At 43.1% G+C, this 14,054-nt stretch overlaps 1 protein-coding gene across 2 annotated transcripts in view; it reads right to left on the reverse strand.

Annotated features, from left to right (window-relative positions):
* MMP28 (matrix metallopeptidase 28) overlaps positions 1-1,001 on the reverse strand; it is a 29,540-nt gene extending 28,539 nt beyond the window's left edge. The window contains exon 1 of one of the 2 annotated variants that reach the window (XM_039334618.1): positions 712-1,001. In XM_039334618.1, coding sequence (XP_039190552.1) covers positions 712-804 — 93 coding nt within the window. In that variant the 5' untranslated portion in view covers positions 805-1,001. The remainder of the gene's footprint in view (positions 1-711) is intronic. The other variant, XM_039334619.1, reaches the window with a different exon arrangement.
* Between the last annotated feature and the right edge of the window lie 13,053 nt (positions 1,002-14,054).

Genomic DNA, 14,054 nt, shown 5'->3' on the forward strand with positions numbered 1-14,054 from the left:
CTTTTTCCTTAGCGGGGCTACTCCCTTTTATTCTATTGGCTTTTGAAAGCCAATAGAATAGACTCTCTTGAATAGAGTCTAATTCTATTGGCTTTCAAAAGCCAATAGGAATTGTCCAGGCTGTCTCTGCCCTGCTGAGCCCGCCAAAAGTCCCATTCTGCAATCGGTGCTGCACCAGTTGAGTAGTCCTCGACTTACGACCAGTTGAGTAGTCCTCGACCTACGACCGGTTGGGGGTCGCGGCATTAAAAAGGTTGAGAGCCACTGCTTTAAAAAGAATGAAAAAAGTAGTGACAAAGAATAGTGCTACCAACAGCTATTAAGGTAGACAGTCAACAGAGCCTCTCTACACAAAGGAAGCATTGTCAGACACCAGGAACACACAGCCGGGGAATGCCAGTCTCTCTCCAACTAGCTTAATTTCCATATTCTCTAGGAAGGAATTTTAGACCCATATATCAGGAAAACTTCAGTATAACAGGAATGGCATTGTTACGTTTAGAATCACAACCTCGGTCAAGTAACTTTCAAGCCTCTTTCACTTTTTATGATGAGAGCCACCTCTTACCTAGTCCCCTTCCTGAGGGACTGTAGGCCGAGATCTAACATGGATCATGTCTCTGGGCATGTACAGAGATTTGTCTTCCTTCCCGGCTAACTAACCCCTGCGCGGTCCCGATCTCCGGCATCCCTCCCGCCTGCCTGCCTCACCTGAGCCGCTCCGGGCTGGCTTCTCCCGCCGGTGCTCGTCTGGACGGGCAGGAGCCCAAGCAGCGCCGCGATCAGGGCAGCAGCCGCGGCCATCGCCTCGCCGCCGCTCCGCCTCCCGTCCCGCCGAGGAGCTGATCGATGGAGCTGGGAAGCTCAGCCCCGCTCAGCCGGCTTCGGCCTCTCCTCCCCTCCGGCAGGGCTGACTGAGCACGCCCAGGTCTGCAGGCAGGGTGCCGGGTGAAGCCCTCCGCCGCCCTCTCGGGCTCAATCGAGAAGGTAGCCTCGCCTCGCCTCGCCCCGGCGCGTAACTCGGCCGCGCCTCCTGGGGCTTCGGGGTGGGCAGAAGCCCAACCGGTGGAAGACCAGAACCAAAGTACAGCCGCGGGGAGGATTTTCCTGAGCGCCTCTGAACTTGGGAAGAGCTGAATCCGTTTCCCGAAGGACCCGGTCCCTTTCTCTTGGGGGAAACGCACGCCAGCACTTGCGATGGGGTTCCCCCCCCCCCAACCATTGGTTCCCAGTCCCAGCTGCTTCTGAACAGAGGGATCCTCTTCCTAATACTTTGGGGTGGGGGGGCGGTGTCTTCCAGCAGAAAAGCAGAAAAGCTACGTGGAAGTGGGAATTGCGAGGAAGGAAGGAAGGAAGGAAAGACGCCTGGGGGTTAACTAGATTGATTGATTTGTTGCATTCGCTAAACTAATGCATTGCAAACAGTAGTCAGAAAAGTAAAGCTGGCCCGATGACATCATTCGCCACTCCCCCCCCCCAAACAAAATCCCAGGGAGATTTTAGCTAGTGTTCTCCACTGATTTCAAATCATGCCCATCTAAGAATTCCTTTTGGGGATAAGCCAGCAACGCTCTGCAAAGTGCAGAAAAGGAGACAAATGCTCAGCCAAAGGAAACAGATCTGGTATTTGTCCCAATATTTAATGGCACTGATCAGCCCATGAAAATGGACTTCTGCTACCCAACATGGCTTTGGTCAGTTTAAAATTTTTACAACAGTGGTTTTGGCAAGATAAAGAAAGTTTCAGCAAAGTTGGCTTTGGCACATTTTGGGCAGTTTGCTATAAAGGCCACCAAAGCCCCACCTTACCCATGAGCTTGCTGACAATGTGCTAGGCAAGCTACATTCTCTAAACTAGAGACTGCTTTGCAACCCAGACTAGTATGTTGGAGGCAGATATTTCACATTTAATTATCATTTATTGCACAAATGTATTGTTTTTAAGACAAAGGCTCAAATGCAAGGATGGAAGAGGCATTAACTCACACAGAGGGGGACAGATCTTATTGGAGTAAATCGGTGGTTCTCAACCGTTCCTTCACTATGGACCCCCTTTAAATACTTTTTTGGCCACAGACCATGGCCACAAACCCCCAAGACTTAATTCAAGATTCAAATTATAACATTTCTTCAAGCCTTGGCCTGTGATAACCTGCTGTGATGACATAATGGCTCCCTAGTGATCTGTGGACCACAGGTTGAGAACCACTGGTGTAAACTCTTGTGAAGTCCTTGGTGCTCTTTGATATTGGTTGTTTGCTGGCAGACATTCAATTACCAGACTAGGTAACATCTTCAGTGTTACAAGGGAGTGAAGTTTGCTCTCATAGACAGCAACCTTCTACACTGAAAATGTTACCTAATCTGGTAATGAAATGTCAACCAGCAAACAACTAATCCCAGAGAGCACTTCATTCATAAGAACACACATAAAGAAAACAAAAATTAAAATGCTTATACTCTGCGAATGTCCCTCAACGCTGGTCTAAGTTAATACAGATTTTTTAAAGTTAAAATTTACTGATTGATAAGACACTTTCTTTTTAAGATTGTAAGTGTCAAGAGCCTGTTTGATGTAGTAGTTAAGGCAGCAGGCTAAAACCAGGAATTTTAGTCTCATCTTAAGCATGAAGTCAGCTGGGTGTCCTTGGGCCAGTTACTCTCTCTTAACCCTAAGAAGGAGGAAATGGAAATCACTTCTATAATTTTGCCAAGAAAACTGCAGGGACTAGCCTGGGCAGTCACAGTAGGAGTTAATACTGACTGAAAGACATAAAAAGTAAATAAGTTAGTGCCACTAATCAGATTTCATGAGTTCAGTAGAAAATCCTAAAATGTTTATCTAACTAAGTATGAGGCTCTTCTGTTTATTGCTAAAGAGAGTTTTGATGCTTGCCAGATAATTCTTGGATCTGTATTTTCTTCAGCTTGATTTCCCTAGCTGGCTGAGTTTCACAGCCAAGTATACTGTTGTGGGTTAGCCAAAGTACTTTGTTTCTGTAATTTTGGCTAGATACAAGTTTAGTCTGGGGTAGATCAGTTACAACTAGATTTCTTTGGTATTCTGAATTTCCCATCTATTAGGGTCCTGTTCTCGAGAATAGCTTGTATGAGTAACAAACTGGCTTGACTGCTCAAATTTGCTATCTCATTTCTTTGTTGAAGGCTTTCAAGAAGAGACTGGACAGCCACTTTCAGAAATGGTATAGGATCTCCTGCTTGAGCAGTGGGGTGGATTAGATGACCTACAAGGTCCATTTCCCAGAATTCCTCAGCCAGCCAGCAAAAAGGAAACTGCCTGTGGAATTCTGGGAATTGAAGTCCATGTCTTAAAAGTTGTCAAAGTTTAAAAACACTGGGCCAGTGGTGACGAAGCTATGGCACAGGTGCCAGAGGCGGCACTCAGAGCCCTCTCTGTGGGCACGCATGCCGTCGCCCCCGTCCTAGGCCTTCAACTGGGTTTTATAAAACCTTTTCACTTTAGGCCTCCGCCACCATGTGAAAAAAAAAAAAGGTTCAATCAGTCAATTTCAACTTCTCGCAGGGAAAAAAAATCTTGCAAAGTTGAAATTGATTGAACTTTTTAGTCCCACCCAGTCTGCCGTTACCACCGTAGCTATGCCCACCCAATGGGCCATGTCCACTCAATGGGCCACACCCACCCGGCACTCGACGATTCATAAGTGGGTTTTGGGTTGCAGTTTGGGCATTCAGTCTCTAAAAGATTCGCCATCACTGCACTGGGCTATTGGAAGACTGAATGTGTTTCTCCTCCCTCCCTTTTATACCTCATTGGGTTAGGGGGGGGATCCAAACTGAGTCTCTTCTTAATGCTATCTCCTTCCTCAGCATTTAAGGAATGCTTCTGTCCTTTTTTGTGTATGTAACAGTTCTGAATATTTCTTTAAGGCCATCTTCATAGCTATCTACACCTAAAGAGACAGTGGGCTTTGAAAGTGCCAAATTCTAACTACTAAACCACCACACACGATTTCAATTAAATGTTTTACATAAATACCATAAGAAACATTTAGAATTGTTTTGCATCAAAGGGACTAAGCAAAATGCTAACAGGATTTATGTAAAGACGATAGTGCAGGAAAACATGAACAAAATTTTCTAACGCCCCGTCTTCATGCTGTCCAAGTCTTTCCTTTCGTGAGATCTTCTTTTCTTCTTTTGAAAATATCTTTATTAAATTTCAAAATCAAACATTAACATACAAACTCAAATAAAAGGAAAAGGGGGAGCAAAATAACAAGAGAGATTAAAAACAGAAAAAAGAGATCAAACAAATCTATAACAAAAATGACCTCCCACTTTTTTAGTACAGAGATAATAGCAATACAGCAACCTCTCTCTTAAGTTTAAGTGAATGATACCAATCTTTAATTAAAATACCTTAAAGTACATCCAACATTCTAAGAAATCAGTATTCACAATCCTTCACATGAGATCTTGTATCTCCCTTCAAGAATTGCTGATGGGAGACTATCAAAGCAAGCAAGCTGAAAACTCTCCAATATTTTGGGAGAAGGAGTTAAGATGTTATGTTGCTTATGGGATATATACAAAGTGATGAATTACACACTTGCGGGAATTCTGCTTAATCTTTCTATCTGCCCATTTCTTAGTCTTCATTCCAGGATGTATTTGGCATGGCCCTACCCCATTACCCAAATCCTGAGGGGAAGTCTTCTGCCCTACCCTATCTTTCCAGGCTGCACGGAAGAAGTTCACCATTATCAGTGGGGCCAGGTCTTGTGGGAGGAAATTCTACTGAGCCAGACATTACATATTCTTACCCAGACTGGTTAACAGCCTTGGAGAGAATGCTGCATTAAGTACAACATGCCATTTGATTTTCCTTAAAAACCTGGATTGGATAGACATATCCAGGCAGGACTGAGCCCTAATTCCACTTCATAAAGAGGTTCAGATAGACATACTGTGTTGACAACTTTAAGTTATGTGGACTTCAACCCCCCGGGATGGGTCCCAGAATGACTGGCTGGGGAATTCATGGCTGGCTGGGGAATTCTGGAAATGGAAGTCCACATAACTTAATTTTCCCAAGGTTGGGAAACACTGCTGTAGGCTTTCTTTTTCTTGAAACCTTTCTGTTCCAAAGAAAGAAATATTTTCTGTCTCCATCTAGTCTGGGAATTTCCAGCATAAATAATTTTTGTGTATCTTGCTTACTGTATCAAAAAAAATTAGTTGCTGTAGGTGAAAGTTTTCAGGGAAATCTTCCTTTCTTGAAAATGGCATGATTATGGCCAAACCCGTCTTTGGTTATTCGGTCTATATAAATAAATAATCAGGCCAGGATTGGCACCTACCATTCCTGATTGTTTTTTTTATATATATACTCCAGAAGAATCACATCAATTTTGTGGTTACTTTCTGGGTTTGGGCCACTTTTGAGACCCATAGCTAGGAGAGGGTGTAGACAGCAACAGCTTAGCCAAAAGATGCGACCACAATTGAACCCAAAATTTCTATGGCTAAGTGAGACATTTGTTAAGTAAGTTTTGCCCTATTTTACGACCTTCCTTGCCAAAGTTGTTAAATGAATCACTGCAGTTGTTAAGTTAATAATATGGTTGTTAAATGAATCTGTCTTCCCCATTGACTTTGCTTGTCAGGTCGCAAAAGGGGATCACATGACCCCAGGACACTGCAGCGGTCATAAATATGAGTCAATTGCCAGGTGTCTGAATTTTGATCACATGACCATGGGGATGCTGCAACGATTGTAAACATGAAAAATAGTCATGTCACTTTTTCAGTGCCCTTGTAAGTTTGAATGGTCACTAAACAAACTGTTGTAAGTCAAGGACTACCTGTATTATGTAAACATCTTGATTGATCAAAACTCAGATGAGCAGTAATCAGTATCAATGCATCCCTTAGCATTTGTGAAAAATAACGATACATTGTTGCAGTCCTTTGTTTGAAAGTACGCTTACCTGCCCTGGGCAAAGTCAGCTAAGCTGGAATGATAAAAAGTAGGGAATGGGATAAGGGGGGATACTGTAAATTGCCCTGCCAATTTTGGTGGGGCTGTGGTTTTCTCCTTAGTAGTTCTTTGATTACGGTATTGTTTGTTTTTTGCTTAGTGTTAATCCCTACTAATTTGAGCATTGGCTGCTGGAGAGGATGTGTTCTGAATTTTGTTTCCTTCTTAGTTTTTTTATTGTCACTTTTGAGTGGTGTGTAACTATGGTTTATTTGTATAGGATATTGATAGCTGCTTTGTCTGAATGCTGGGTTTCCAGAAATTCCCTAGCATTTTAAAATTTAGCTTGGTTTAGGATGCTGTTTCCAGTTAAAACTATGGTAGTCTATCCATATGTTGTGAGATTTCTGAGACCCAAGTTTTTGTCTTGATTGCTAGTTGGTGTACATGAATGTGCTCCGCTAGTCTTCTGCTTGTCTGTCTTACACAGTGGCTGTTACAATCCTTACCCTGTATGTGGATGGCTCCTGTTTTTGCTTCTTGGGTTACTGTGTCTTTTGGTTTATTTAAGATGTTTTGGATGATTTGCTGTACTGATATTGTGCAGTTGTAATAGTCTGCTGGTTGTTTCTGAGATGTTTTGACGTATGGCACTGTCATCCTTTTCATAGCTTTTGTTGGCTGTGCTGCAGTAGGCTGAGTGGTCAGGCACTTTTTGATAAAGTTACATGGGTATCCATTTTGTTAGATGTTGTATATACAGTTTATTTTTTTCTACATTCTGGGTTGCTGCAATGCATTTGTACGTCTTGCAATGTTTAAAGCTTGCAATTTTAAGTAGTTGGCTTTCCATAACTTTGGGGCTTCCAATAAAAGACTTATCTGTTCTATCACATCACTAAGATTCGTGATGCAGAAACCAATGTAAATAATTCTTCTGAGTATTGCACAGCTTGATGTTGTTTTAGGGGTTAAGAGGAAGTGACAGGCTTACATGCCTGAGGACTAGAACAGATTTAGCACCTTAAATATTATACCACATTGCCTGTCACAGGAATACAGTGACTTTAAGATAAGCAGGTCCCAAATTATTGAGGGCCTTTAAAGATTAAGTCCACTTTAGGCTTCTGGTTCTGGATCGCGGCGGTGCAGTCGCTCTCTTCGCCAGCCAAGTTTCCTCCACTGGCAGACCCCTGAGTGGGTCAAAAAGTCACTCTGGAGGAGCGACTACCGTTGAGGAGGCTTCTCAGATGACTGCAGAGGGGTGGCGGCGTCTTCCGTAGTCCGAGTATCTCCTTTGGGCTGATGGAGTAAAGATCGGTCAGTAAAATGGCCGATCATTTAGCTGCGCCAACCGTAAGCCATAAGATCATCTAAGAAAACAGACCCACCATGGAAGATTCGGTGAGATTTTCTTTTACCTCTACCTTCCTTTTTTTTCTGTGAAAAGCTTTTTTTGGGGGGGGGGGAATTATTTCCCTACTTTGTTAAAGCAGCGTTTTTAGTGGGGGAAGAGAAGCTTATAAAAAGAAACTAATTTTTTTTATTGGTTGATTTTATTTTTGGATATTTGGGAGCCCCAAGAAATTTTGATCTTTTGGTGAAACTACTCATTGTAATTGTTATTTTTTTTTTCTTTTGGAGTCTGACTTTGGCTTTAAAATTATTATAAAGGAAAAAGATAAAGAAGCCATATAGCTGGGTGAGGCGGATATTGACTGATTTCTTCTGAATAGTCTCCCCCAAAAGGACGATGGCTTTAAATATGATAGAAATGAAAGAAACGTTTAAATTTCACTTATAAGTATATATTGGATAAAATCCTGGAAAACACTGAGATGATAGTTGCTTACACAAAAGAGATTTCACTTCAACGACAAAATAAAGCACAAGGTGTAAGTAAGCACTTTGAAAGCCAAGAAATAGTAGAGGGGGCTTATATCCAAGAGACTTCTTTTCAACCTTGTCTTCAGTCCACTGAGATGGATGAATCAAATTTCCATTTGGATTATCAACCTATATTGGAAAAGACTCTTGGTGTTAAGGAGCAAATGATTTACAATAAGGAGATGGAGGATTTTACCCCAGAAGGACAAGCTGACTTGCAGACATCATCTGACTTTTTGACAGAGAAAAAATTAACAGAAGAAGAGCAATACTTGTTCAAAGAGGACTATACATCATCTTTTCTACAACCTACTAAGAAAATGATGCCAATTAAATTCTATGCAACTTTAAAAAAGATGGGAAACAATGTTCAGCTATGAGTTATTGAGAACAGCTACAATTCCTATATCAGCTTAATAAAATGGATAATGGGAGACTCACTTTTGGTGTACATGTTATGGCAAGAGATAATGGGAGATCTGTTTGAGGAATTAGAGACTCTATTATGGAAACCCATTTGGAATAGAAATAAACCCAGAATAAGATATAAATATTGAATTTAAGATTACAGTGATGGGTGGTAAAGGATTTATAGTGGACTGATTTGGATGTGGATTTTGTTAAAAGGGAGGTTATTACGAAAAGATTTAGAATTTAATATTGAAATATAGTAAGAATATGTTTCTTGGAATGATAGATCTTTTTTCTCTCTCCCTTTTTTCTTTTCCTTTCCTCTTTCTTCCTTTGTTTCGTCTCCTTGGTTTATCTATATTCCTTTTCCTTTGTGTTATTTTTTCTTTTTCTTTCTTAGTATTTTTTATGTGTTTTTAATAATAGGGGTGGTATAATGAGAAAAAGATTGAAATAATGGAAGAGATGAAATTAATAATTGAAGAATCATTGAATAAGAATAGAATATAGTTGAGAGATGTAAGAATTTAGTTATGGAAATAATATGTTTAAATAAGAGAAACTTGGGGTACCTAAATAGTATATAAATGTGTTAGTTTAAGTTTAAAGGTTTGAAAAATTAATAAAGCATAAAACAGGATCTTATGGGATAGTGACCTGTTGAAAATTTTTATTAATGGAATCTATATGGATGATATATTAATGAATGAATTTATTTTAGAAATGTATTAATTTGAATATAATATTTTAAATAGAGAATGTTATTTTAAGTTTAAACATTTGAAAAACTAATAAAATAAAATAGGATTTTATGGGATAGATAATGAGTTGTTGAAAAATTTTTATTCATTAACGGAATTTATATGTATGAATTTCTTTTTTGAACTGTATTAATTTGCTTATAATATCCTAGAAAGAGAGGGGAATTTCAAGGAATATTGTGTGAGCTGTATATCTATAATGTTGTTTTTAATTGATAACCCTATCTCCATGTTGGTTCTTAAGCCTTGTTGGTGTAAAATGGAAAACTAATAAAAATTGTTTAAAAAAAAAGATTAAGCACACTTTAAATTAGCTTTTGAAATATACTGGATGCCCTTGAAATTCACAATTCATAAATAGTATTTTTTAGCATCTGAATGATTTATGTTATTTGGCAGCAACTGAGGCAAGACATGAGTGAGAGTAGTTAGTGATGTAGTCTTTTCTACTATTAATCAATTTCACTGAGTAAAGATTTTAGATTTATGAGAAGAGAAAAAAAATGTTTCTAGTCATAAAAATACAAAGAATGCAGATTCTGGCATCAGTTATTTAAAGAATGAGGAGTGGCAACTGAATAGCACCGAACAGCAGCTGATATACTGTCTGGAGCCAGATGAAAGCTCCATGCTCAACAAGCCAGAGGCATGAATCACACTTGACAAGGCATTGTGAAGCTTTTAAAAAGATGGACCACCACTCCATTTAGGGGACAAGCTATTTTCCTGATCATGACCACTACTGTCTACACAAGGCAGTCTTGAGTGGCCAAACTTACATCCTGAAGTGTAACCACCCAGTTCAGGAGACAACGCTGCAATCATTGTCTATACATGCATTCCCAGATTTGGTAAAATGGTTAGTCCAGTGTACTTGCAGTGCAAGTGCAGCCACAGCCCTGAAAAAGCCACTTTTTAATGGAATAACAGGGTTGGAAGAGACCTTGGAGGTCATCTAGTCCAACCCCCTGCTCAAGCAGAAGACCCTATACCATTTCAGACAAGTGGTTGTCCAATCTCTTCTTAAAAACCTCCGGTGTTGGAGCATTCACAATTTCTGGAGGCAAGTCATTCCACTGATTGTTCTGTCAGGAAATTTCTCCTTAGTTCTAGGTTGCTTCTCTCCTTCATTAGTTTTCATGCATTGCTTCTTGTCTTGCCTTCAGGTGCAACTTCTGTGAATGTCTATGGAGATTCTCATTTCATCCAGGTCATGGTTGTCTCAAAGGTGCTTTTTTAAAAGGCAACGGCACTGTGTTTTTTCCTTGAGGAAGATCCTTCTCATCCAAGAAGTCCATGAACTGAAGAAGCTTCTTGGATGAGAAGCAAAACATCTTCCTCAAGGAAAACACAAGTTTAGTTAGCTTTTGAAAAAGCAGCTTTGAGACAAACCTCTGTAAAGCATCAATTCAGTGTATTTGTTATCCTTTCCTATGATTGTCAGTGATCATGGAACAAGACCAAGGATCCATTTAAATCAGCTTTGTTTCCAAAAGGCCAAATAACATAAACCAACCAACCTGAAAGCTGACATTCAGAGATTGTCTTTGAATATGAAAACTCCATTTTACACTACCCATCAATGAGAGTTAATTTGGAGTAATGGCTAAGGCTAGAAACCAGAAGATGGTGAGTTCTAGTCCTCTCTTAGGCATGATGTCAGCTGAGTGATCTTGGACCAGGCACACTCTCTCAGCCCTAGAAAGAAGACAATGGTAAATCATTCCTGAAAATTTGCTAAAAAAAAAACTGCAGGGGTATGTCCAGGCAGTCACCAGTGACTTGAGAAAGCACGTGCATGTACAGCCATCAATAATTCAGGCATGGGTTTGATACTTATCACACACCATTGCTCCCAAATTAATGTTTTTTAAAAAGTAGTAATTACCAAGATACCCTGGCCAAAGCCAACATGATTTATGTCTATCCCAGAGATGGGGCGTTGTCTTACCTGAACGCCTTTTCTCAGCACGGAGATGGAGAATCCACCAATGGGTTTAGACTGTGTTCCTGCCCAATCAGATCAAATCAGCCAAACTTGCCATGCCTATCCTGGGTTAGGAGTCCCAGTCTCGACGCGGGCGAAGCCATTGACTGACAGCAAGATGTGTTGGTTCATGAAACTAACCCTAAGCCTACAGGACCTGCAAGGGTGGGAGTGGATTCTCCATCTCCGTGCTGAGAAAAGGCGTTCAGGTAAGACAATGCCCCTTCTCCAGCACTGGAGATGGAGAATCAACCAATGGGACATACCAAAGCCTACTGTCCCTGAGGGAGGGAAGCAGGCTGGTCCGGTGTGATACTTGGAGGTACGACCTGTTGGAGAACCCTCCTGCCAAAGGAGGCCTCTGCTGAGGCAAACCTGTCGATCTTATAATGGCGTATAAAGGGCGATGGTGAAGACCACGAGGCCGCTCTACAAACATCCTCGATGGACGCCTGAGTGGTCCAAGCCGCAGAAGTAGCCGCACTGCGGGTTGAGTGGGCCGTGACACGTTGTGGAACCGGCAATGACTCAGACTGGTACGCCTCTGCAATACACACCCTGATCCACCTGCTGATCGTGGAGGAGGACACCTTCCAACTATTGGAAGAAGGATGGAAAGAAACGAAGAGGGCTTCCGAATTGCGAAAGACCGCAATCCATGAAATGTAGTACCGGAGTGCTCTGCGCACGTCCAGAAGGTGCAATTGCCATTCCAGAGCGTGTGATGGATTAGGGCAGAAATCTGGAAGCGCGATTTCCTGAGCCCTGTGGAATAAGAATTGACTTTAGGAAGAAAGGGTCTAGACGAAGGACCACACAGTCCTGGTGAAAGATGCATAGGTCATCCCTGGTAGAAAGTGCCGCTAATTTCGATATACGCCGCGCAGAAGTAATTGCCACCAGGAAGGCGACTTTGTGTGATAAGTATCGCATGTCACACGTCCTGAGAGGTTCAAAGGGCGGTTTGGTAAGAGCTTGGAAAACCCACAGCAGTTCCCAAGAGGGGTACCTATGCACTACAGGGGGCTTGGTGTTTGTGGCACCCTTAATGAATGAGCGAATCAACGGATATTGACTAAGGGATACTGCACTGTCACAGGCAAAAAGAGTGGAAAGAGCTGCCACTTGCCTGTGTAATGTGTTCAGAGCCAAGTCCCTCTCCAGACCCTCCAGAAGATAATCTGGTATCTTAGGAACTGTTAAGGCCAAATTAGCTAAGTGATGGGACATGCACCACGAACAGAAATTCCTCCATATGGCCTCGTAAATATGGTTGGTAGAGGGCCGACGGGAGGCCTGGATCATGGCAATGACGCCTGGCAAGCAGGACTCTGGGATAGGACTCTGCGCTCAAATGCCAGACGGCTAACTGGAGCCATTGGGGATCCAGATGAAGCAGGGTCCCCTGGCTGAGTGAGACCCGGTCCGAGGGAATTCTCCATGGAGCCACCGTGGAAAGGTTCACCAGGTTGGCGAACCATGGTCTTCGTGGCCAGTACGGGGCCACTAGAAAAATCTCTGCCCTCTCCTGCAGGAGCTTGCAAATGACCGTCGGCAACAGAGGGAGAGGGGGAAAGGCATAGAGTCATCCCTCCGGCCACGGGCTCCAAAGGGCACCCGTCCGTTCTGCCCCCAGAGATGGGAAACGGGAGAAGAACCTCAGTAACTGAGTGTTGGTTGGGGAAGCAAAGAGGTTCAGCACTGGCAATCCAAAGCATTGGGAGAGCTCCTTGAATATGCTCGGATGTAGATGCCATTCTGAATGGTCCACAGTCAACCTGCTCAGGAGGTCTGCTTGTGTGTTCGCCTCCCCTGAAATGTGGTCGACCTTGATGGAGGCAAGGTTGGTCTCTGCCCAGGAGCCCAACAGAAGGGCCTCAGTCAAGAATGCACGGGATCGGGTGCTCCCTTGCCGGTTCACATGGGCCTTTGCCGCAATGTTGTCCGTGAGGATCAATACGTGACGTCTCGCCAGCGTGCTGCAGAAGTGATGGAGAGCCAGGTGTACGGCCCTGAGCTCCAGCCAGTTGATATTGTGCCTATGGTCGGAGCGGGACCATCAGCCTTGGACCCACTGTGAGCGAAGATGCGCTCCCCAGCCGAACAGGCTGGCTTCAGTCGTCAGGGTGAAGCGGTCGGCTTCCTTGAAGTAGGACCCCTTGAGCATGGCCGACGAGAGCCACCACTGGAGGAAGCATAAGACTTGTAGCGGGACTCTCACCCTTTGATTGGATGAACTGATGTTCAGTCTCTGGAAGGGGAGGAGGAACCACTGGAGGATCCTGGAGTGGAGCCTGGCTGAAATCATCTTCCCTAGGAAACAAGAGAGGCTGGCCAACGTTACTGCTCGACCTCTGCGTGTCTGAAGAACCAAGTCCCGTATGCTGTCCCTGCATTCCTGGGACAGATAGACCCGGCATTCCACTGTGCCAATAATGGCCCCTAGGTGTAATAGCCTGGTTGTGGGAACCATATGGTTTTTGGAAAGGTTTAGTGAGAACCCGTGACTTTGGAGTAGTCCTGTCACCATACTGAGGTCCGCTTGAGCAGCTTGGAACAACGATGACTGGATTAGGATGTCGTCCAGATAACATTGGACTCTGACAGGCACCAGTCTCAGGTGAGTGGCTAGAACCGCCAGGATCTTGGTAAAGATCCTTGGGGCCGAAGACAGGCCGAACGGGAGTGCCCAGTACTGGAAATGGTGGCCTTTGTAGGCAAACCTTAGAAACCGGCGGTGGCTGAGGGAGATGGGGATGTGAAGATACGCTTCTGTGAGGTTGATGGATGTCAGGAAGTCTCCCTTTCTTACGCTTCCCAAGATGGACTGGAGCGTTTGCATCTTGAACCTTCGGTATACAAGATGGTAGTTTCTTTTAGATCTAGTATAGCTCTCCATCCCCCCCGAACCTTTGGGGACAATGAAAATAGAGTAAAATCCCCGACTTCTCTGATCTAACGGCACCGGTTCTATGGCCCTTATGCTTAAGAGATGTCGAATGGTCTCTTGCATCAGTTTTTTCTTTGTGGGATTTCTTAGGTGAGG

Source organism: Crotalus tigris, unplaced genomic scaffold, assembly GCF_016545835.1.
Source record: "Crotalus tigris isolate CLP2741 ecotype Arizona unplaced genomic scaffold, ASM1654583v1 scf7180000017632.1879674, whole genome shotgun sequence".
In the NCBI taxonomy this organism is placed as follows: domain Eukaryota; kingdom Metazoa; phylum Chordata; class Lepidosauria; order Squamata; family Viperidae; genus Crotalus; species Crotalus tigris.